The sequence below is a fragment of the Triplophysa rosa genome, linkage group LG10 (assembly GCF_024868665.1).
Source record: "Triplophysa rosa linkage group LG10, Trosa_1v2, whole genome shotgun sequence".
NCBI lineage: Eukaryota > Metazoa > Chordata > Actinopteri > Cypriniformes > Nemacheilidae > Triplophysa > Triplophysa rosa.
In genome coordinates this window covers 9,989,912-10,013,713 of record NC_079899.1, presented here as the reverse complement: position 1 = coordinate 10,013,713, position 23,802 = coordinate 9,989,912, and the positions used below count along the sequence as shown (strand labels likewise).

The window sequence follows — 23,802 nt, the reverse complement described above, 5'->3', positions numbered from 1 at the left end:
GGCTGTAATTACATATGTGAGGGTTAGAGGTACATTGTGAACTATTGAAACAAGTCAAACAGTACATCCCTGGCAGGACACGCCAGAACCTGCATGTGAAGGAAGTCGGGTTGCTCTCAGCAATCATTTCCTCAGCTAAGAAAAGAGGCACACTTCTTCTGGAAGAGTATTTTGGTGTTCTTAAACGGCAAAGCTGTAAAATACTTAAAACTCTCTTGACCTATAATTCTAATAAACGTTTTATGCCTTTCATCTCCTGCCAGTAGTTTTCAAACTGGAATGTCACCAACCCAATGTTCCATTTAATTTTTTCTCCCACAGAGCAAAACTTATTCTATTGGTCAGAACCTTCAGACACCTGAGCAGAAATGCCCCATTTGCCGACCCCTGCAGTGTATAATGTGCTGTTCTTTATAAAGAAATTCTGTAAAAAACGAAAACCATCCAATCCACCACATTTCATTTCTTTATTAGCCTATTTTACTTTTTATTACGCAATAACATAAAGCATTCAAATATTAAGTGTACGAAATTTAGCAGCATCTAGCGGTGAGGTTGTGAATTGCAATCAATGGCTCACTCCACCCCTACCTTCTGAAGCACTACGGTGGCTGACACAGGAGAGGACCCGCCATGTATGTAGACAGAAATAGCTCATTCAAAGGTAATAAAAACAACCCTTCTTTATACACCTTTGAAGACATAGTTATGTATATTATATCGCATTTCTGTCAATAGATCCTGCAAAAATTACACATTGGACCTTTAAAAAAATGTTGCATACAATACACAAATGATGATATAATGCCTGAATGAAATTGAAGAAAAATGTGATAAGCCATAATGTTTTACGATACAACAATGCTTTAAGTTAACAAAATCAATTTGAACAATATTAAAATGTATTTAAAAACTAAAAATTATATAACCAACATACATGTTCCATTTTCTTTTTAATATGAATTGAAAATAAATAAATAAAAATTCAACTCATGCACACACACAGGCACTAACATCTGCGATCTGGTTAGACTTTTGAAGTATTAAAATCATTCAGTCATTGCAAACCACTGCGATGTGCATATTGCAAAATGCACATTTGTGTTGTTTTGATCATTTGAATATATTTTGCAGCCCTAAATTTTACTAACCTCATGTCATGAGGTCATGACTCAACAATATTTTTTTTACCATCCTGATCAGGCAAGTATCTCAGTTTTTTTACACATTTTAACAATTTATTACGTTTAGCCCTAACAGCTGGCAAACTGCAATGCGAACTTTTTCATAACTATAACTTAAGAAAGCATAGAATTCATACACATGCTTGTTGGAAAATAATGACGACTTGGGCAAAACAACACAGATGTTTTTGCATTTCTGTGTAGTGCTGCTATGAACTGAAAATCTCAATATTCTAGGATGTGATTCTTGTCTCCTGTTAATTAATCAGCCCTGCACATTTCTGTACAGTATTTCTCACAACATCAGTTCCACACTAAGAATCAATGGAATTGCAGATCGACTCTAGTTAAAGCGCTGCTCATTCGTGTTCAAGAAATCTCTAGCGGCTTTCCACGCATCTTTAAATATGCTTTTTGCCCTAACTTTTTTCCTGTCTTGGACCACCATCAGACGTGCTTGAAGGGAACGTTGCTCTGATTTTGTGCCCAATGTACTCGATCAAACACAGCATGATTCCACAGGAAATCTTCGGGGGAACAGGCTGCAATCCAAAATGTTTGGCTGTATTCTGGAAGCAGAAAAATATGTACTGTAACTCAAGACTCACCTCGTGAAATTCCTTACTAAGCCCAAAATCCGTCAGCACGATATGACCATTTGAATCCAGAAGTATGTTCTCAAGTTTCAGATCTCTGTAGACTATTCCCAGCTGAAAAATACACAAGAACCAAGAAGCTTCTATCTTTAGATGCGGTACTAAGTATTTCAACAATTTCATGTCATTAAAAATACCATCTGCTTTTCTGTGTTTACCAAAATTATTTGTTCGTCCCCTTCTCTGAGCTCATAAAATGCAGGCATTCACCTGGAAAATGTACAGTCGCTTTAATAAATAATACATGGCAACATAATAGGTCATGATAAAAAATGGAGACAGAACCAAAACAATGTTAATCTCACTGTCAAGGTCCTTTTTACAAGCGCGCGCTAGCCCCTGGGCAACTCTCTTGACTCTGCTATGTACAGAACAAGCATGCATTAAAAACACTCCTCTTCCCTTTTCTGTAAACAAAGCCTTGGAGAAATGTTCGAGCGCTGCAGTCATGCTCTGGCTAGCTGAGAGGAATTGATTTGAGTAGGCAGGAGAGAAAAGAAGTGAGATTAGGAAGAAACTACTTTGGCTGTTCTCTTGAATGAGCTGCTGTACTGCAAAAGAAATGAGGAGATAAGAGTGCAAACGAGCGTGCAATTTTACCTTATGTAAGTGCTCCAGCGCTAGCACAATCTCGCCGCTGTACAATGTGACCTCTTGTTCTTTGAAGTGAACCCTCTGGACCAAGTGTGTGAAGAGCTCACCTCCATTCACATAGTCTACAATTGAAGAGTTTTAAAACAAAACAGTTATTAGTTTTAACGTTTCAAAAACACCTAGTGTTTTGCAGTTACTGTGAAATCCTGTTTTAATGCTGATGTTGACACAATCGAGACCAAGCGCTACCACAAAAACCATTGCTTCCTGTAGTGGCATTCAGCTTTTTATTCTAATAACACATAAGACACGATACGATTCTAGGGATCTCTATGCAGGTCTCCCTACACACTTACCAGGGAATTTATTATAAAAACAGATTTAAAATGTAAAAATGTTTAAAAAATTACATTTTACATGCTATTATCAAGTTTTTATTGTGTTATATTGTGTTAGTTAGCTCCATTTTATTTAAGTCCCTATTACTTAATCAAAACAAGTTTTATTGATATTACTTGGAATGCACAATAAAAAACACGATTTTTGAAAACTGAGTTATCCGGTTCTGCAAATGAACTGAATTTGACAACGACAAACGGTCACAAAAATCTATAATTTAGGACCTCCCGGGTTTTAAAAGTGATGTAATAATTGACATACATTTAATTCAGCAAATTAATATAATATAAAATACCTATATCCAATAGAAATATGAATGGATTTCAATTCATTTAAGTTCTACAGTAATATTTGCCAGATAAATGTGATGTTTAATATGACAGTAAGTGTGATTTGTTTAATTACAGTGTGTACAGCAGCATGTGTCATGTTTTTAACACACTGAGCATATCGATTGCATTGTAACAATCACATATAAGGTGCAGATTATACTGCCTAGTAAACATTACTAAAGTGAATCAAACTAAATAAAAACGTGATTCTTTTCAACGTGTTTATTTTAACAAGATTTAATGTAGTAGATGCATTTCTTGGCATGCTTGCTCAAAACATTCAAGCTGCATAGATTGCACGCTATCAAATGCAAAAGTTAAACCGCAATATGCATTTTTGCACTGCATAAGACAGAGAGCGAGAGAGATACCTAAAATGAGATGCAGTTTGGTGTCCGTCTGGAAGGCATAGTGAAGTGTAACAAGGAAAGGAGACTGCCTGATATGCTCGAGGACCTGTCTCTCTGTGCGCGTGTGCTCCGTCGTCTTTGCCTTCTGCACTATAGTGGCCTTTTTCAGCACTTTCATGGCATACAGTTTACCTGAATCGTGCCCGCTCACCTTGCGTACCAAGAACACCTTGCCGTATGCTGCCCAGAGGAGAATGATGATTTGTTATTGGAGTAGAACCAAAGATAAGAAAAGAACAGCTATTTGAACTATCACTGACCTCCGGTTCCCAGCACTTTCAACAGCTCAAAGTTTTCAATGCCAACACGCTCAACATGACCCGTCAGATTGGCTGGGGAAAGATTCAAACACATTTATCAGAATAGGTTACAAGGCTGAGAAATCACATTCTTTACTTATCACTATGCTTAAATCTTATTCTGAACTGAGACTATCTATTTAAGCATCCACATAGGTGACATCAGCAAGATGAAATATTATATAGAAAGTAGGGATGTAACGGTATCAACATTTCACGGTACGATAGTACCTTGATATGAAGACTACGATACGATATTTATTGAATTTTGTGCAGGAATAAAAACAAAACAAATGAAGACTTGGAAAAATGTGGCATAAGTGTTTATTAAACTATGACTGAACAAAGATCACATTTATTATTTTTAGATTAGGTAATTTTAAAGTGCAAAGAACAGTAATATAATAGCATAAAAATTAATAACATAAAAATTGAGAACATGAAACATGAAAAAATTAAAATGAAAAAAGTTTGAGTTGTTTGTCAACTTTTAACAACTCACAACCAGTCAGGTACTCGCCTCATTCACTGCTTCACTCACTGCTATTTTTTTTTCTCCTCGTATCATCATGAAACTTTTCGGGGTGATGTAACAAATGGCTCTTCATATTAGTCGTATTCCCCGAATTGTACTTCACCGCAGTCTGGCAGTGTCTGCATATTGTTTTTTGTCTGTCCGTCACCTTTTCTCGTTTCTTGTTACGGGAAAACCGAAATGCTTCCACACATGCGATTTATAATTCGCTTTAGCTTCAACTAGAGGTGGGCGGAATGGCCAAAAATCTATTCCAAGGAATGAGTAATTTTATTTCACGGTATCGATATATTTCATGAAACAATCTCCCATTATAATTCTATATTTTATACCTCATTTTTCTTAGATTGATTTAACTAATTTATTTATTACAGTTCATTTAAATGCTTACCATAGTTAAAATGTAGGTAAGTTATGAAAATGTACTAAAGATATCAAATTAAGTTCTGATAATAAGATGTATAATTTATTCATATTTATCTTCTGGCTATATCATATGTATACAGTAGGAAGATAGAAAACATATATAACAATAAAGTATGAATATGCACAAACAATGAGAGTACAGTATATGACTAAACTGGTGTTCATGGGGTCTGTATTGTAGGTCTTTATCGCTCTTCACTCTCTATTAGATGAGCACTTTTAGTGTGTTGCGACTCTCTGTCTTTAGGTTTGTTTATTCTCGGGCTTGTTTTTGCACTGCGAGTATCTGGTGACTCCTCACGCGTCTCCCAAAACTGGAGGTAGAAGCGCGTCACATCAAAGCGCTCACGCGCTCGCGAGCATCATCGCGCATTTCAACGCAAGTTTCACCTTGGCTCACCTGAAGTTAAACTTTATAAAACTATTAACAGCTTTTCAAAACAACCTGACTTCTGAAATGCGTGTTGAGAATGAGCTTTTTTAAATGCTGGCGCAGATCCCTGCACGAGCACTGCGGGTAAGAGAGAACGCGCCAGAATGGAGCGGATAACTAAACTACAGACTGAAAGAAGGTCAAAAGAATGTTTGATACGTTCATTTGTTACGGGTGGATTAATTCATTCGTTTTTTTCAGAATAGCGCCTAATTTGCAGAGCGCCGAGTTAACCACGCCTACTTATTTACATTCCGCGGAATACATGGAATAGAAAAATCTCTTACGGTTGACATTTTATTCCGCGGTAACGTAATATTCCGTCATTCCGCCCAGCCCTAGCTTCAACAATTTGTAAATCCGTTTCTATGCCACTAGCGGCATCCGCCACTTTCGCTCAACTTGATCTGTAGCGGGCGGCAGCAGAGCGCAGAGGATGATGGGCACGCATGGGTTGATGGGAATTGTAGTTCCCGCTTCCCTCAACTCGCTCCATTCGGCTGAAAAAACTACACTTTGCCTGGAAGATCTATCGTCACGCGACCACGATAGTATCGAAAAAAAATGCTATCGCGATACTTCGATATTTACAATACCGTTACATCCCTAATACTGTAGAAAGTGACAAATTCTTAAATGAGCAGCTATTTATAACGTAAATACAGTATGTATCTTATAAACAGGCCCAGGCAAAATCTGAAGAAATAATGAATGAGCATATACAGGTCAAGCTGGTTGGTATATCACATATAGAAGTGAGGTCACTGATGCCAATGAGCGTGCCCAGTGAGGTGAAGACATTCCTGCTGTTATCCCCTCTCACTGCATAACAGTAGCCTTGCATCTTATTCAGAACTGCACACCACGTCCCTCTGATATCTCGCTCTTTGCAAAATATCTGATTTGGAAAGGACATCTTGTAACCACATCCTCTGATTGGATGTCAAGCTGAACGTTTCAGGTGTGGGTAAAGAATGAAGGAAGGAGTCTCAATCGCACAACACCATTTACAGCCACTCACGAGAGGCGCATGAAGTGTATATTAATAGGCTTCCTGGCCCCAACTTTCCCTCCACCCAGGATCGAGTAATGAAGAGAATTTGATTGTTATTTTTTATAATAGCAGGCCATTAAAGGGGTCATATGGAGCGAATACACGTTTTTCTGTGTCTTTGGTGAGTTAATTTGCATAAATGAAAGTGTAGGAACAAAAGATGCATTCTATCTAAAAGCGAATGCTCACCCAGACCTGCCTGAAACGCCTCGTGTACACATACCCACAAATTTACATCAGTTTGTGGTATGATTTGACTAAGAACGCCCGAATGTATACGCAAGAAAGGTGGGCGTACCTGTCAGTACAATTGCCTGATGTTCCAAATATGGTAAGAGGCGTTACATTTCCGTCACACTCTTGCAGTATTCGACCAATCACTACCCACTGGTTAGCTGGCCAATCATAGCACACCTCACTTTTCAAAGCGATGAGCTTTGTAAAAAAAATGCCGGGGCAAAGAGGAGATACAAGCATGCACGGTATGTGGAAAATACAGTGTTTTTGAACCTTAAATCGTATATACACATTGCATTACATCTAAAACAAGCGATAAAATTCGTTTTAGCCGTGTCACATGACCCCTTTAACAACTAACTGACCATTCTCATTTACCTAGTAGTTCATTAAAGAATCTAATATCTGGATTACATTGCCTAAAAAGTAGAGGAAACTAGTTGCACTGTAATATTTGCATTCACCATTGACCTAGAAATGGTTTGTGACTCACCAGTTAAGTACCACTGATCTAGAGAACATGGTGGCCATTTGCCAATATAATTTTGTAATTATCACTGTAAATGAGATGTGCACAGTGTATGACTGTATATACAGAATATACTGTACATTTTAATAATTGCATTAAAATGCACATTGATTTGCTAATTGTAAAATACTATAATTTTATACTTTACTACAGTTGTATTTGCTGATGTCACCACTTAAATAAGACAATTCTTGTAACATAGAAACATGCATTTTCTGTAAAGTTGCTATGAAATGAAGTGCATAGTAAAAAGCACTATACAAATAAAGGTGAATTGAATTAGTAACCTCACAATGTCAATAAATCAGTCCAATTTCTTTACCTAAAATCAATATCTACCTGAAACCCAATATTAAAGGATTACTGATGTAGTGCTAATAATGTTGTAAATAATTTTGTTCAGTTCTTGCACAGACCAGTGGTTTTGCTTCATAACACCTTAATGTATCGTCAGCTAAAGATCTTCTACTGAAGAAACGGTGTCACCTACATCTTGGATGACTGAAAGGGTAAGTCAAACAACAACATATTTTCATTTTCCCGGCGAACTTGCATTTAAATCATTAAAAACTGCTAGTCACTGAGGATTGGTTCGATGATACTGAATGTAAGAAGAGTTTCAATTGAGGATCTGTACCCTGGTAACTTTATTTACTATATCGAGACAGTTCATTAGGGCCCTGGAGATTAAATTAGCTCAAGTAATTGGGTTTCTTTGGACTCGAGGATGACTGAGTAACTCATTACACCACTGACACATAATGAATGCAGTAGGCTGTTAAACTTCACAAATCATTTCATCATGTCAATACATATAGTCCAATATCTGTCATAACAAAACATGCATTTAAATAGTGCAACTGAGTATATAATACGTTACGAAATAGCACATGTAATAAACCATTCAATCACAGAGTAACCCGGGGTAATGGATCATTTTGGGATTCACATTATCGATATATCCCTGTAACGTTACTGTACCAATAGCACTTCTTCATGTCTTACACTAGCTAACCCGCTATCATTAAAACTACATCTTCGGTCATGCCATAATGAAATCACTTTCAGTCGAGCAAAGTGGAGGACGTGTTTATTAATGAAAACCCAGGACTGGATGTCATTTACCGTTTCTGAGCTCGTGTTTCACGGTAAACAGGTCACCTTCTCCCGAAGAACCCTCCATCGTAGACGGCATTGCTCGCGTGATAGGAGCGCGCACCCTATCCTCCGTTCGCGGCACGACACTAATGCACGACACTTAAACAGAGTCAATCACAGCGCGATCGCATACGCGTAGTTGTTGCTATAAAGCAACCTTTGGAAAAAATATTGTACATGACAATAACTGCATTCTCGTGGGAAGGGCACTCGGGCAGCAAAGTACTACAGCAGCACTAGACATACACACTCCGAGACCATTAAGACACGCCCACTGAAGCTGGTGGGAGAAATACAGCTGTTCTATTTGACCCCTCGGCTGTCAATCACTGTCTGTTGCAACGTACAGTTTACTTTAACCATTTATTGTTACAACGATGGAGTGTCAGGCTCAAATAAGTTACTTTTTATTGACTTTTTGATATTATGGATGAGCAAACTGTTATATAGGTTTAATTATAGATTTTATTACTGTTAAATACATAATGACAACAACAACAACAACAGTAATTGTTATTATTATCTTCATACTAATTTTTTAAATGATTTATTAAACATAAATTACATGATAATGGCATTGATATTAGTATGTTATTAATAAATAATATGTTATGAATAAAAAAATTTTCAAATCAGGACTGGAATTACTGCATTACTTACATCACCTGAATTATTTTTGTTGGTGTGGCAGACTGGTAATATTAGGTACATTTATAGGTAAATAGTGTAAAATAAAGCATAGTTCTCTTGGCTCAGACCACTTAATATTTCCGCTCTGTTGAGTTTTAAAAAAGTGACCTCAAATTGTTCCCATTTTCGAGAGAGGATGCCCTGGGGTATTATGCTGTATTTAGACAAACCATGCAGAAGGTATACAATTTCTCGAGAGGGAGGGAAGACTTGTGTCCTCATTTGAACAAGCAAAGACCTGTTCCCTTCACTGCTATTATACAGTGTACACTATTCATTCTAGTGCAATCCAAGTAGTACACTCCTAGTACAGAGGACACTCCCAATGTACTCTGATAATATTTTTGTGAAACGTTACAATAGTTTACCATGTGAACATATAGTCCAAATAATCTAATTTAAAAATATACACAGAGAGCAGATAAGAAGATTCGGGCAAACAGATAAAGGTCAAGAATGCAAACCTTGGGGAAAGAGTGTGCAGTGAGCAAAAAGGCATAGCTGTCACTGTTTTGTATTGTAGCTGTGATTCATAAACAATATTTTGCCTTAAAAAATAATGTGTTAAAGATGGATAGGCACAACATAGGCTACAGTTTTATTGTTTTGTACTGTTTGGAGCCCATTACGCTATGCAACTTTGTTTGGTTGAAAAAAATGAATAAAGTTAATGAAAAAACGTCATAAAATGACACACAAAATAAAATGAATAACATTAAAACATTTACATTCAGGTTTAACAAACTTGTAAAGTTCCCTTGAAATCGAAGTTAATCCTATTAACTTTGTTAGCATTACTAGTTCTGTGGTGAAAAGTTTTTCTGTGCTAGTCAATCCAAGTGTCTTTGTATTCTAAATCAAAAACTTCCACTTCAACCGGATTTTAAAGAACAAATAAAAAATCTATTTAATATGCATCTACACTACCGTTCAAAAAGTTATGGACAAGAAAATGTTTCTCATGATTTTGACTCAAATGTTTAAAATAAGTTTGTGTAGACAAAAATATAATTGTGCCAACATATTAGATTTAGATTCAATTTTATTGTCATTGCACATGTACGAACGTACAAGGCAACGAAATGTGACCTCTGCATTTAACCCATCCAGAGAGTAGTGAACACACGTACCCCCAGAGCAGTGGGCAGCTATCACTGCAGCGCCCGGGGAGCAAGTAGGGGTAAGGTGCCTTGCTCAAGGGCACCTCAGTTGTTACCCGCCGGCCCTGGGAATCGAACCGGCAACCTTCTGGTCACAAGTCCAACTCTCTAACCATTAGGCCACAACTGCCCCTATAATATTAAATTCTTTAATTACAAAACAAATGAAAAACATGCCAAAATAACATTTTGTTCAGGTCTAGACAAAGTGACTACTTTGAAGTTGCTAAAATACAAAATCAAAGGTAGAACTACAAAAGGCCCGTGAACTTTTATTTTGAAGTATGTTCAAAGACGTTACTGCTGTTGTGCTTGACGCGCGCTTCCCTGCTCAGCCAATCCCGCCCCTGACTAGAGATACGTCACTCTCATGTTACTCAGAGCAGAATGGCGGCTCTTTTGGAATCGTTGCTGGCCAGTAAAGTTGAGTTAAGCGCGGTCTTGATCTGGCTCAAAGATGAACACGTAAGCATTTAGATTTCACTGTCGTTGCACCTCGCAGTATTTTTATGCTGTCATGTATTGCTGTCCCTGTCTAGCGGAGAGTACGAAGTTTTATGTTTCTGCCAGCTAATGTTCAGCTACGTTAGCAAGCAAACATTAAATAAGTAACATATTGTATATTTACAGCTTTGTTTTGGTGTTAGATATAAGACTTACAGTTAGATGACGGCTGTTTACAACACAGCACACCTTCGAGTATGAACTTCAAAGTTGGAATGCTAAGAAATATATTGTTTTGGAAAGGGAAAATTATATATTTATGAATGACAGTTTTGTAATGTCATAGTTTGCTTTTTACTGGTAAAGTAAAAATAACATGCTTGGCCTACATTTATATAGCTTTGTAATATCAAAGTAACAATTGCAATGCAATTATACATTTTTATACATAATTCAATATAGTATAATTTCATATTTTCTAATATTATTCCGTTTAATTGATCAAATAAATTATTAATTAATACTAGTATAGATATAATATAAAAAAGTTTTAATATTTAAGAAAATATTTTTTCCTTGTATCTTTTATTTTTTCTGCTCTCTTAGTTATACTTGTCATAAGATTATATGTGTTTGTTTAGCACTCAGATTAAAATTTTTTCGTTTTGGCAGACTTGTGATTCGCAGGACTTTCCAGTAAAGGTCTGGAAACAGGAGTTTGTGCCCTTCCTTTTGAATTTTTTGCGGGACCAGAGCAGTCATACTTTGACTCATGGCCCCACCACACCGGCTAAGACCCCCAGCACATCCAGATCTGTCAGGACTCAAAGCTCTTCGGAACGGAGAGGAAGTAAATCCACACCAGCCCAAGGTCTGCGCACCGCCAGTCGAGTCCAGCTCTTCTCTCCTGTCCCGTCCACATCCCCGGGTGCCGGAAGGAGTGAACAGGAGACCCCGTTTCCTGGCTCTCATAGTCTCATTAATATCAGTGCCCTGAGCAGCCCCTCCTTTAGCTCTGTATGGAGCCCCGCTCACCGAAACACCCCCTCTGAGCGACGTTCAGCCCAGCGCCACAGTCTTGGAGACTTCATGACGTCACCCCCAGACACCCAGCCCAGCCCCTCTGGACAGCAGCACAAAGGCCGCAGGAGGAGTGGAGGGTTTGGGGGATCCTCATCCGGCCGACAGATGGGATCTCGTGGTGCTCTGTCGGAAGAAGGAGGTCGCTGGGATGGAGGCAACAGGAGGAGTAAGGATGTGGGGAGGATTGACGCAGTCTCGCCTCCAACACAATTGCAACTCGACTTCAATAACTTGGAAGACTTTCCTCCAGTGGGTGCTGCCCAGGCTACACCAGTGTAAGTATACTTGAAATATTTGTGTGGAAACATGAATCAAATGTTAAATAGTCAATTTAATACAAAAAATTCATTGAGATCTTCCTGCTTTTGTCCTGCTAGGACCATCAAACCTTCACGGAGAATTAATCCAACCCCAGTGAGTGCGGAGCGGCCTAACTCTAAACCCAAAAGCTGCTTTACGTCTACCCCACTTAGCCTGCCTGCCAGCCCTCCTGCTATTCCAGAGAACACTGCAGCCACACTGATCTGTGGAAGTCCTCACAGCCTGCAGGAAGAGCGAGAGTTACTCAGAAAAGAACGGTATGACTGTGAATGGCCCAAAAAAGTATTATGTAGAATGTGTTGTATTAGATTTCAAAATATAAAACGTAAGGGGCATGTGCAAACAAATGATTCTAGAACATTTCTGTAAACTAAATGTACAGTTGTGTTAGTAGCCATTTTGCCGTTACTTATATACTTACAATTATAAGGTCTCAAGGTTATTTTTAGTAGTTATTTTTAGTAGTTTAGTAGTTTTAGTAGTAATTCCCACAGGCATCCTAGGAGAGTAACCACTGGTATAGTTCATCACTTTAACCTTGGACGTGTCCCACTTATGTTTGATTTAATCAAGTATTAATATCTAAACTTATTTTACATGCGGTGGCATGTTTAAAGTATGACTTTAGGGTGCCTAAAGACCTAAAACATATATTTTGTATAATGTCAAAGTTTTCATTTTACTGTAAAATTAGAAATCACATTCTTGGTCTAAATTCTGACATATATTTGCAATATTAGTAATGTAATAATGATACATTTTATACACAACTCAATATGGTTATGCATATCTCTTGATGTGACATAAAATTACCTAATATAATGCAATTTAACTGCATTTTTTTTATTTATTGTGTAATTAATTCATTTTTATTATTCATTTAGAAATATTAATATACATGCAAACATGTGTTTGCTGTGCAGAATTACTTATATTTAGGTTGAGAATTAATGTAGAAGATATTTTGTGTAAACAATATTTCTGCCCCATAATTTATTCACCCTCATGCCATCCTAAGTGTACATGATTTCCTTTCTTCAGCCGAATGCAGTTTTAGTAATAATCCTGGATTTGTAATGCCAGTGCATGGCACCTCATTTTTTAAGTTATAAAAGTGCATCTATCTATCATAAAAGTAATTCATACGACTCCAGAGTGGTTAATAAATGTCTTCTGAAGCAAAATGATACATTTGTGATTTACATTTTAAGCGTATTTAGCCAAGATAGGTCGCTTTAAATAGATGAGTAAACCACATGCAGTATGACATGCTGGCTCCATGTCGAGGACTTCACATCTCATTGGTTCGCTCGTGTCACAACGCAGTCAGGAAATTATGGGGTTAAAATCATTTTGGGTGAACTATTCCTTTCAATACAGTACATCTCAGTTTTTTGTCTTGATCCCTTTCCTCCTTTTGTCCCATCTAGGTCTAAACTTGCCCAGCAGACCAGCTCCCCACTGAAACCCCCCCCCATCACCTGCACTCCAACCAAAACAGTGCACAGACAGGGGTCTAAACTGACCCCTGACCCCCAGACACCTTGCCCTGACCCTGACAAGGTCACACAAACACCAGAGTTGGATCTGTTAGCGGAGCTGTACTGTACCTGCATTTCAGGTGAATGGCCTGCAGAGGGCGATGTACTTCTATTTACTCCGATTTTGGAGCTATGCTGTGGAAATGTGATTTGGTAATCCTTGGAATACCTAATGGAAAAATGTATGTGTTTGACTTTGTAATCATTTTTGGCTCAGGTGGCCATTGATAAACAATTCAGCCCGATTACTTAATGTTTTGAGACGTCACGTTGAATTTAAATCTGTTAGAAGTTAAATAAACTTAGTTATATAAGGTTTATATTCAAATGATTGTAAATTTGTTTTGGTTCTAGGGAACCTGGTTCCATGTGTGTTCCTGGAGCTGTTCTTTGTGCTGCAACTTTTGACGTCTCGGGGTGTGTCTGTCTCTGAATCTGCTGAGGAGGGAGTCACTGTGTGTGAACACGGTCTAGGTTTGTCAAGATTAACAAGCTTAAATGCTCCTTTCTAATGTTTTAGATGTACTCCCGCGTGTTACATCATTCTAAAGTGATGTCATTAAACAAACAAGAGGAGTTTCATAAGCGTGATGTCAGCACAGACCAGGCTAGTTGCAGCGTTCAAAAGCATTACTCATGCATTATTCCGCACTGAGCTTTAATAACATTTATGACCATTTAAGTAAGAGTTTTTGAGGGGTAAAACCATATTTTGGCGTACAGAGCTCATTACTATAACTGATCTTTTTAAATATTAAACTGGAGAATGCAAGGGCTGCTGTCAACATCCTCCGTAATAGATTCACCATGTACTCATGGCAGCTGTATGAAATACAGTATATCTTACTTGTTTCAGTCCCATGTGTTTGTGATTTTGCAGATGTTCTGGAGAAAGCTTACCTGGGAAATGTCCACAACTGTGTTTATTTGGCTGTAAGAGTTTTGGAGAATCAGTTTGAGTGAGTCTCATACTCTCATTCCTGCTTTCTGCCTCTGCTCGGTTTTAACTTTCTGTTTTGTGCCGTCAGGTTGGTGTCACACCTGGACAAGTGCACTCTACGGCTCCTATCTGAGAATGAGAGAGTTGGGGCTTTCTCACCTTCCCTCAGGGATCGTCTGGCACAAGCTCAGGAGAACTGCACAGCTAATGTACGCATTGGTTTAATGCATTTTGAAACTTCCTCTTTTCTTTAAGAGTGTCATGCTGAATTATGTCCTTGCTTTCTCAGGCACTGCCCACTCCACCCTTGTTCATTCATTCAGTGCCATTCCAGCCCGCTACAGACAACCGCTCCAACTTCGGCAGTGACAGGTCCTTCCACATTTTTAAGAAGCAAAGGTACAGTAAGACATGCATCGCTCATTTCAATGTGTGATGTCAGGTCAGAAATCTGTTTAATCGGCTGGATTTAGACGGTCATGTTATGTTTCTACTTTTGTTAGAGATGTGTTCTACGAGCTGTTGAGAGAATGGGAGGATTCTCATAATGAACCTGGTTGGAATTTCGAGGCTGCTTTAGGCAGCAGAGTCAGGTGAGGTTTCTTTTTTAGTTTCTTTTCATAGATGCATCACGAAAAGCAGAATTTGATTTGCTCTTTTCAAAATACAGAAAATTGCTACTATGTAAATAGAATTTTATTCAAAGCTCCGTCCTGTAATCATCTTTAGCTTAACACTATGCTCTCAAAACATTCAACCGCTTTTACATATTAATGCATAGGATTTAGCACCGAGTAATTATTTTATTGCGAATCATTGACGCATAATGCGATTATAATAGGATTTTGGCAATGCTGCGATTACACTTTACCTCATGTAAGCGCAATCATTCGATTTAAATAATGTGATTAAGCTCATAATCGTAGTAAGCATAATCAAAGTAACATATGTGGTGTATATGGAGGACTAAACCTGCAAAAATTATAAATAAATAAATGTATAAATAAATATGTAAACGAATAAATGTAATAATATGAAAATAAATAAAGGAATGAATGGTTTGATAAAACAAAATAATTCGTTTTTAGCTATTATTGATCTTATTGATCTATTATTGATCTTATTGATTTTATTTTTTGTATCCATTTTTTAATTATTTTTAATTATTATTATTTTTTTTTTTTAGATTATTTTATTTATCATTTCCTTTTATTTTTACATTTATTTATTTATACGTTTATTTATTTTTATATTTATTTATTATCGCATGTATTTATTTCCACTTTTATTTATTTATTCTTGTATTTATTCTTACTTTTCTGTGTCTTGTATGATAATTAGATGGGTTGGTCTTGCCTACTATTGGTTCAGCGTAGATTGAAGCGTTTGATCGATTACTCTTGACTTGTTTTGGACTAACGTCACGTCACTCACTGATCGTTTGCTTCGTGTATAACGTTTATGGCGTGCGCACAATTAGCTAGAGAGTTACAGCATTTAGCCAATGAAGTCGATAACCATGCATCAAATGACTGTGTGTCATTCAGATTAGATGCACTTATTGATGATTTATTACAGATTGACGGCGAGATAAATGACAAAGTTCTCCCTCGGTTGTTAGCCTCTTTGCAGCACATTCAAAGTCTGTGCGAGTCAGAGGGTGCTATGGTGGCGTTACAGTTCAACTGGTGAAAATCATAAAGCACAAAATGTAATAAGGTTTAACTACACAGATGAGCTTGTAAACCGAAGTCGCAAGCTAACGCTTTGTCAAAGTGATAGTTATAAGCAGCCTTTCGGTTAGAAAAAGCGTAAAGATTTAATGTAACATGATGTAACATAATGTAAATGAATTGAGACATAGTGAACTTAAGTCACAAGTTAACACGGTAGTAATGAGCATCGTTCTTTCACTACAGGGGCCATCAAATGGAAACCATTCCTTCTAAAAAGACGTGGTTACTAAACGGTACTCGTAAACTACATTCCATAAGAGATAAATAACACAGAGGTCACAAGTTAAGACGGGCATATTCCCTTGATTCATCCAGCTGCATATTGTTGTGTGACATCTTGATATTATTGCAAAGATCCGCAGCAGCTAGCATTGCGAAATAGCTTAGTGTGATTGTTACCGTAGTGACACGCTGCCTCGCTTTATTGTATGGGTACGAATCCCGTGTCAAATCGCTTTATTTATTTTTTCACCTCGCTTCAGCCGTTACGGGCGATCATACCAATAATTTGCAATCTTAACAAGAATGTCAAAATCATGTAACAAGAAAGTCTGTGTTTATTAGACATCTTAATATCAAGTCGTCTTGTGCTTTCAGAATCGACGAATCTGCTGAGGTCGTTCATGCACCTCTTTGGCAGAGGACCTGTAACCGGAACTTGGTCACCACCTTAGCACCCCCTGACTCGCACAGATTTTGAAGAACTTTGTCATTTATCTCGCCGTCAATCTGTAATAAATCCTCAATAAATGCATCTAATCTGAATGACACATAGTCATTTGATGCATGGTTATCGACTTCATTGGCTAAATGCTGTAACTCTCTAGCTAATTGTGCGCCCGCCATAGTTACTTAACGTTATACACGAAGCAAACGATCAGTGAGTGACGTGACGTTAGTCCAAAACAAGTCAAGAGTAATCGATCAAACGCTTCAATCTACGCTGAACCAATAGTAGGCAAGACCAACCCATCTAATTATCATACAAGACACAGAAAAGTAAGAATAAATTCAAGAATAAATAAATAAAAGTGGAAATAAATACATGCGATAATAAATAAATATAAAAATAAATAAACGTATACATAAATAAATGTAAAAATAAAAGGAAATGATAAATAAAATAATCTAAAAATAAAAAATAATAATAATTAAAAATAATTAAAAAATGGACACAAAAAATAATAAATCAATTTAAAAAATGAAAAGAAAAGTTAAAGCTAAGATCAATAATAGCTAAAACGAATTATTTTCTTTTATCAAACCATTCATTCCTTTATTTATTTTCATATTATTACATTTATTCGTTTACATATTTATTTATTTATACATTTATTTATTTATAATTTTTGCAGGTTTAGTCCTCCTTAGGTGTACGCTGGAATATGAAGGCATGTAAACACCTTAATCGCATTTATGCTGCTCTTAACAAGGTGCGCATGTGCTTCTGTCACGCACCTTAAGCGCAAATTCATGGTAAACATGACAGTCTTTTTACCGTCAAGACAACTTGCTGTCAGCCGTCTCTGCTCCTTACCTTCATACAAAAACAGCGCGAATGCGATGACAGCGTACACCACCGTTGCATATTCATTATGGCGCCGAATAACCATAAATACATCCACAAAACGGTGTATTGCATTTAGGGCTGCAGCTATCGATTCTTTTACTAATCGAGTATTCTACTGAATTTTCCATCGATTAATCGGATATTCGGATAATAAGTACTTTTTATTTATTAAAAAGCAATACTAAATATACAAGAGAAAATAAGACAGGTCTCTTAAAATGAGTAAAACAACTAATTTGTTTCCTTTTTTAGAACAATTAGTTTTTATTGCTGAAATAGCATACATTAATATCTGTGAAAACTAAACCCATTTAGTACATTCCATTGCCATATTAAATTCAAAATGCAATATAATACAAATATATAAATAAGAAACATGAATAAAAATGGAAATAACAATTTCAAACAATAGCCTATGACTTTTATTTTGGCAGGTTGTCAGAAGACCCTTATTTTTTAGTATGTCTGTTTGTTTCTTCACTCAAACAATAACATGTTTGTGAAATAAACTCTCAGCGCAACTCTGGAGGTGACGTTCATGTCCTCATTCAGCGCAGACGCAGACAAATTCATGAGCATCACACCTGTAGCATGTTAAACAGTGCAGTTCATTCACTCAGACACGCAGACCAGACAGATGGCATGTGTAAATAACAGGATTCGGTGTCCACTAGTCCGCATCTAGTTAGATGGACTCAATGCAGCCGGAAAAAAAGTTTCACTCGTAAAATAGACTAAAACTAAGTAAAATATCAGTTCACCGTTTCAATAAGCTATTAGGGCTGTGACGGTGGCAGTTTTTTACCACCACGGTGGTAATAGATGGTGCGGTGGTTGAGAAATATATATTATTTATATAAATAATATTTATATTATTATATTTGCGTGTAGCAACCACATGACGAGTGGAAGAGAAATATAGACCTTATTTAAATACTTGAAATTGTTAAATAATTGAAATATGATATCTGAAATAAATGAGGATGAAACATCCGTCAATGTTTAACGCGCAAATCCATCAGTGAAACGGCACACTACAGCACATAAAACATTTAAATAAACATCAGTAAATAATGAAAACTTAAATGATATAAGAAAGCTAAATACTAAATAAAAAAGCTCTTGTTGCAGTAACTTCAGTCAGTGGCGTATTAACCCTTACAGTCCTTAACAATTCCATTTGAAACAAACTGTTTAAACCTACATTGGCTTTCCTATTCAGATTGCCATAAAAACTTTACATTTTCCGACTCGTTGATGTGAAACTTACTTGTTGACATTGTCCAGATTAAAATGTGTACAGCTGCACTAAATGCGCGTTCAGAAGATGTGCACAGGTGCGCAAATGAATAGATGTCTCTCCGCAACCGCGGCAAAACCTGCGCGCGCTCAGACACTAAGCAAGCGGGTCATAGCCAGTTTTGATTTTACGTATCTGTTCATTTCACAACAAGATCCATTGCAGAAGCCGCAGAATAACCTGGGTTTTGCCATGCAGGCCTGCGCTCTTACGCACCAACGGAAACGTATGCCAATAATTTCTGTTAATTTAAAATCTTTTAAATAAAACCATCCACAACTGAAAGGCTACAACTAGCAATAGTTATCGCAACTCTCATATTTATTACACCTATATTTGTCAGAGTGACGTGCACTACCGCCGGTGGCAGTTCACCACCGTCATGGCACTTTACCATCGCGGTGGTGCGGTTGTTACGGCAATCGTCACAGCCCTGTTATTTATCAGCATGAGAAATACGTGTGAGCGTGTGAACAGACTAAAATGCGTGTGTCTCACGGTGAATGCATGAGACTTGAGAGCCCTGTAACATGAATAGAGTTTAGCGGGCTGTGCATCAGTAATAACGGTCCGTGAGGAAACGCAGTGCTCCGTGTGTACTGTAGTTAAATGGATTAAACGAGGCTTCGAGGCAACAAAAATTGCCTCGATGATTTTTTGTATTCGAATAACTCGAGTTACTCGAGGAATCGTTTCAGCCCTAGTTGCATTTGTCCTTACTCTGATTATTGGAAATAATCGCATTATTGAATCGCATGTAAACATAGTCATTGTTTTTCATCCAACAGGACGATGGTTAGTCAGCTCACAGCAGCAGGCGATCATTCTCACTTTGCTCGACTTTTCCAGAAGCAGCTCATCCAGGTGAGCCAGCCCAATTTTTTGTATCTCATACTTATCCTGTCGCAAGCGGTTCTGTTCTCTAACACACATCCATTCTCGCTTTCTTCAGATGTGTAAGGGCCCTTGCGTTCTTGGTTCTTCCAATGACACCCCTGACGCCGATCTTTTGAGCATGCTGGGAGCAGACAGCTTGGGTCGCCTGAAGCGACTGCAGCAGCGTCTGGTCCAGCCACAGGGACTCATTGGTCCCTGCCCTCCACCGTCCTTCCCTGGACACCAGGAGTTCTTTAGAGACTTCCTTCAGACTGCCGGCTGGTAAGCGCTGCTTGCAAAAGCGTACCTGATATGTAAGGGTTAATGTACAGGCAGCCGGCTGCCCCGACAGTGTGATCAGGTATCGCACTGAAGGGGTTTATTTTGCGATAATAGCCGGCTGCTTGTACATTATCCCGCTTATTACATGGCTACTTGCCACAAAACTGGACATGAAATGTGAATTTGAAATATTTTATTAGCTCATTTGTACCGAATACAGACCTTCCGTGAGGAAAAGCCATTTACTTTCGGTTTTAAAGGGGTGCTGCAACGATGCGTCATGCATTCTGACTTCTTTACGATGTTAAACTTGCTGTCTTCTCATGCTTAACATGGTCAACTTGTCAAAAAAAGAGTTGGGCGTATTACGTAGTATTTCTGTGCTCGATACACTCCCCCAGCGATCGTACAGGTTTCGGAAAGTTTTTTTTAGAACATATAAAACTGTTTCGTAACAATTTTTCTTAGTCCCTTATTGGACAATTCTCCCGGAAAAGCACGCGGCAGCAAGGAGAGCAGGAGGAGCAGCATGCGCAGACGTCACTTTCACTTGTGTTCAGGAGAGAGAGCATACGATCGCGAAGTTCAGGTGTTTGTTTGTTCACTGCATTTGGGTGATGATTGTTATATAAACTGTGGATATAACGCTGGATTTGGAGATCGTTTGATGCCGGACATGAACCGCATGCGGTGAGTGAAACTGATGTCTGTGTTTTGTTGGCAATGTGCTTTAGTTCAGCATACCCCTCCCCCGCACGCGCCGTATGCTTTCGGAAATAATCGTACAGCTGTATCTATCTTTTATAAATGTGATCAAACTAAATACTCTTCCAAGGTACGAAGTGTGCAATACTACTCTATAGGTACTCAAGATTAATATGAGATTGGCAGAAACCGCGTGTGTTAGGGCGGCTTTAAGGTAAGAAACGATCAAATGTCACGAACAGGCAATTTGGTTTAATCATTTGTAAATATAATGTCATATACGTTATTAAAAGATTTAATTTGTCAAAAAAAAAACTGTCAAAAAGATTTGCTGCATCCGGGTTACCGTGTGTTGTTATTTTTGAGAGGTTGTTATCTGGGAATAACGAACCTGCAAATGTCGCGACTGGCCAATCAGAATCAAGCATTCCAACGAGCCGTGTAATAATACAGTATAAACTCTGAGTAAAGCCTCTTTTCTGTTCTGAACGTATGTGGCTATGGTTGCTATCATCTAGCTGTCAGCTAAACCAGCACCTGAAAGATGGCCTGTGCCAGCGGCTGCTGAAGTTGGATGAGGTTTCTATTCTCGGCCCTGATGCCAGCCCAGCGCGAGGAGAAGAGACGGGTGATGGAGAGATGGAGCAACAGGTTGGGGCAGAAAGCAAAATGAGCTTCAAATAATCAGGGACTAATATAAGTGGTTTAAAGCACATTATTTGGTCTTTTCTCCCGTGTTAGGATGAGAAGCAGCGTTTTTCATCCGTGCTCCTCACGGCTCGACTGCTGGCTAAGTTTTTGGGTTTCATCTCGTTTCTGCCTTACCACACCTCTGAGCCTCCATCCAGAGACATTCGGGAAGCTGCAATCACTCTGCGCAGTAATGTACGAATCGTATGAAGGCAATTATGTGTTTGCGTATGAGACATTGAGAATTCTCAAGAAAGGCTGGATTGCGTTTATACTTGTATTTGTAGAGGTCTCCAGTTCTGGATGTGTGTGCCGTGTTGAGGAGTTCTGTGCACAGGAGACGAACCATTCTGACAGTGCCTTGGATGGTCGAGTTCCTGTCCATGTTAGATTACACCGGCCCATTTCTGCCGTGTTACAGGACTGCTCTGTGCCTGCTGCTCCACATCTACAAGTCAGTTTTGGTCACATGCAATAAAAGGGTTCATGTGATCTTGATTATTATATTAGTTTCCTGAAGGGGAAACTAATCTAATTGTTGCACAATCCTTTACATTTTTGTAACTTCTAAAACATCTGCAAAAAGTCACTAATATTTACATATTGATGTAATACTATCTGTGTGTCTGAATGTGTGTGGTGTGTTTCAGGAGGATGGTATTGGGTCGTGGGGGAGAGCTGTGTTACGTGAACCAGATGCTCATGGTTGCAGTTCTGGGCTGGCTCTTTCAGGTGAGACATCTGTAACAAAACAAGCATTGCCACGTAAAGAAGTGAAATAAACCATGCCAAATAGTGCATGTTCTCTCAATTTCAGATACCCGTCTTCCCTGAAGATCTTTTCTTCAGCACAGATCTCAAGGAGGAAATTAAGGAAAGGGAAGCTAACACGAGTACACAGGGCCTGGTTAGTGAATCACAGCTATACTAGTATTAAATATTTTTATAACATTTCAGAAAGAGATGTTTAACATTTTTGGGGAAAGAAATATGTTTCACATTTTTCCACTGTTAGGGCTAACCCTAAAAGTGTGTATTTACGTTTCAGGACACCCTCCCACTTGTCGACCAACAGCTTCTCTACACTTGCTGCACATATTTAGGTGAGAGCAAACTGCTGAAAATATATGCCATAAAATGACACGTTTCACCAGGGTAGTTGGAAAACATCCTATTCAAGGATGTTGTTTGACTTGTGTCTTCTCCATTCACTTGCCAGGAGAGTTTCGTAAGCTTCTTGCTGCTTTTGTGGCTGGAAGCACATCCAAGAGTGGAGGCCTGATCCGTAAGATCACCCCCACATCTGCGGAGCCGAGGGGACCGCCCACCACCCGCTCACAGCAGAAACTGCAGGTACACTGCCAACGAAAGCCTTCCAATAATACATCTGTAGAACAATTTACAAGCATGCTATTCATGTGTGTCTGTCCATGTTTTAACATAGGTGGATTTAGAACAGGCATTTTTTCACAACCAGCCCCCTTCCCTCAGACGTACTGTAGAGTTTGTTGCTGAAAGAATTGGCTCCAACTGTGTCAAACACATCAAGTCAGTCTTCCCACTAGTTTGCTGTATTTTGTGCTCTTTCTTTGTGTTGGTCCATTAAAATCAAGTCATATTTGCATTTCATTAAGTCATATTCTCCTAATTGTGTTTGTTGCAGAGCCACGCTGGTTTTGAATCTTGTGCAGGGTGGAGAAAAAACTCTAAGAGATAGTTTCGGTTTGGATGGTGTCAACACTGCCAAGCTAAATGAATCGATCTGTGCTCAGCTTTGTGATGCAGGCATGCAAGCTCTGGAGAAAGCTGCTAGGTCAGCAAGTATTTTCTTTTTGACATATGCTTCATGATGTTGATGTTAGACATGCTTTGTTATAGTTTTTGGTATAGCTGCATTCCTACATCACATCTTTTCATTATAGGTTCTGCAGTGAGTATGCCCCTGGAGCTGTCAGAGCACTTCTTCCCCTGGAGACCTCTCCTGCTGTCAGTACTAGAGAAAAATTTACATTACATTTAGTTATTTAGCAGACGCTTTTATCCAAAGCGACTTACAGAGAGTTCAGGGAGCAATAAGCGATATGTCATACAGGAGCAATAATACAATAGGTGCTAATACAAAGTTACTAGTTTCAACAAAAGCTAGACCAATNACATTTTAAGCGTATTTAGCCAAGATAGGTCGCTTTAAATAGATGAGTAAACCACATGCAGTATG

The 23,802-nt window shown here is 38.3% G+C and overlaps 2 protein-coding genes across 2 annotated transcripts in view; one reads left to right on the top strand and one right to left on the bottom strand.

The window, feature by feature from the left end:
- The window catches only part of rps6ka5 (ribosomal protein S6 kinase, polypeptide 5), a 28,312-nt gene extending 19,809 nt beyond the window's left edge, over positions 1-8,503 (bottom strand). Inside the window, exons 1-5 of the mRNA XM_057343802.1 lie at positions 8,214-8,503; positions 3,836-3,907; positions 3,537-3,755; positions 2,441-2,556; positions 1,793-1,894 (exon numbers count right to left, since the gene is read on the bottom strand). Of these exons, the coding sequence (XP_057199785.1) occupies positions 1,793-1,894; positions 2,441-2,556; positions 3,537-3,755; positions 3,836-3,907; positions 8,214-8,283 (579 nt within the window). The 5' untranslated portion in view covers positions 8,284-8,503. The remainder of the gene's footprint in view (positions 1-1,792; positions 1,895-2,440; positions 2,557-3,536; positions 3,756-3,835; positions 3,908-8,213) is intronic.
- Positions 8,504-10,462: 1,959 nt separating this feature from the next.
- On the top strand, positions 10,463-23,705 carry cdan1 (codanin 1). The gene is made up of 21 exons (XM_057344668.1): positions 10,463-10,561; positions 11,213-11,898; positions 12,001-12,201; positions 13,375-13,565; positions 13,840-13,959; positions 14,366-14,444; positions 14,514-14,634; positions 14,715-14,824; positions 14,929-15,018; positions 19,820-19,895; positions 19,984-20,189; positions 21,413-21,545; positions 21,636-21,779; positions 21,872-22,038; positions 22,235-22,316; positions 22,402-22,491; positions 22,633-22,687; positions 22,804-22,937; positions 23,029-23,132; positions 23,248-23,397; positions 23,507-23,705. Exons 1-21 carry the CDS (start codon positions 10,484-10,486, stop codon positions 23,610-23,612), a joined length of 3,123 nt encoding a protein of 1,040 aa, XP_057200651.1. The 5' UTR covers positions 10,463-10,483; the 3' UTR covers positions 23,613-23,705.
- The last annotated feature ends 97 nt before the right edge of the window (positions 23,706-23,802 follow it).

Bases quoted from the DNA above. Each gene is read 5' to 3' on its own strand.
- cdan1 (XM_057344668.1), top strand. From the start codon at position 10,484: ATGGCGGCTCTTTTGGAATCGTTGCTGGCCAGTAAAGTTGAGTTAAGC. The intron at 20,190-21,412 runs GTAAGCGCTGCT...GCTATCATCTAG, and splicing joins TTCCTTCAGACTGCCGGCTG to CTGTCAGCTAAACCAGCACC. The intron at 23,133-23,247 runs GTCAGTCTTCCC...TGTTTGTTGCAG, and splicing joins AACTGTGTCAAACACATCAA to AGCCACGCTGGTTTTGAATC.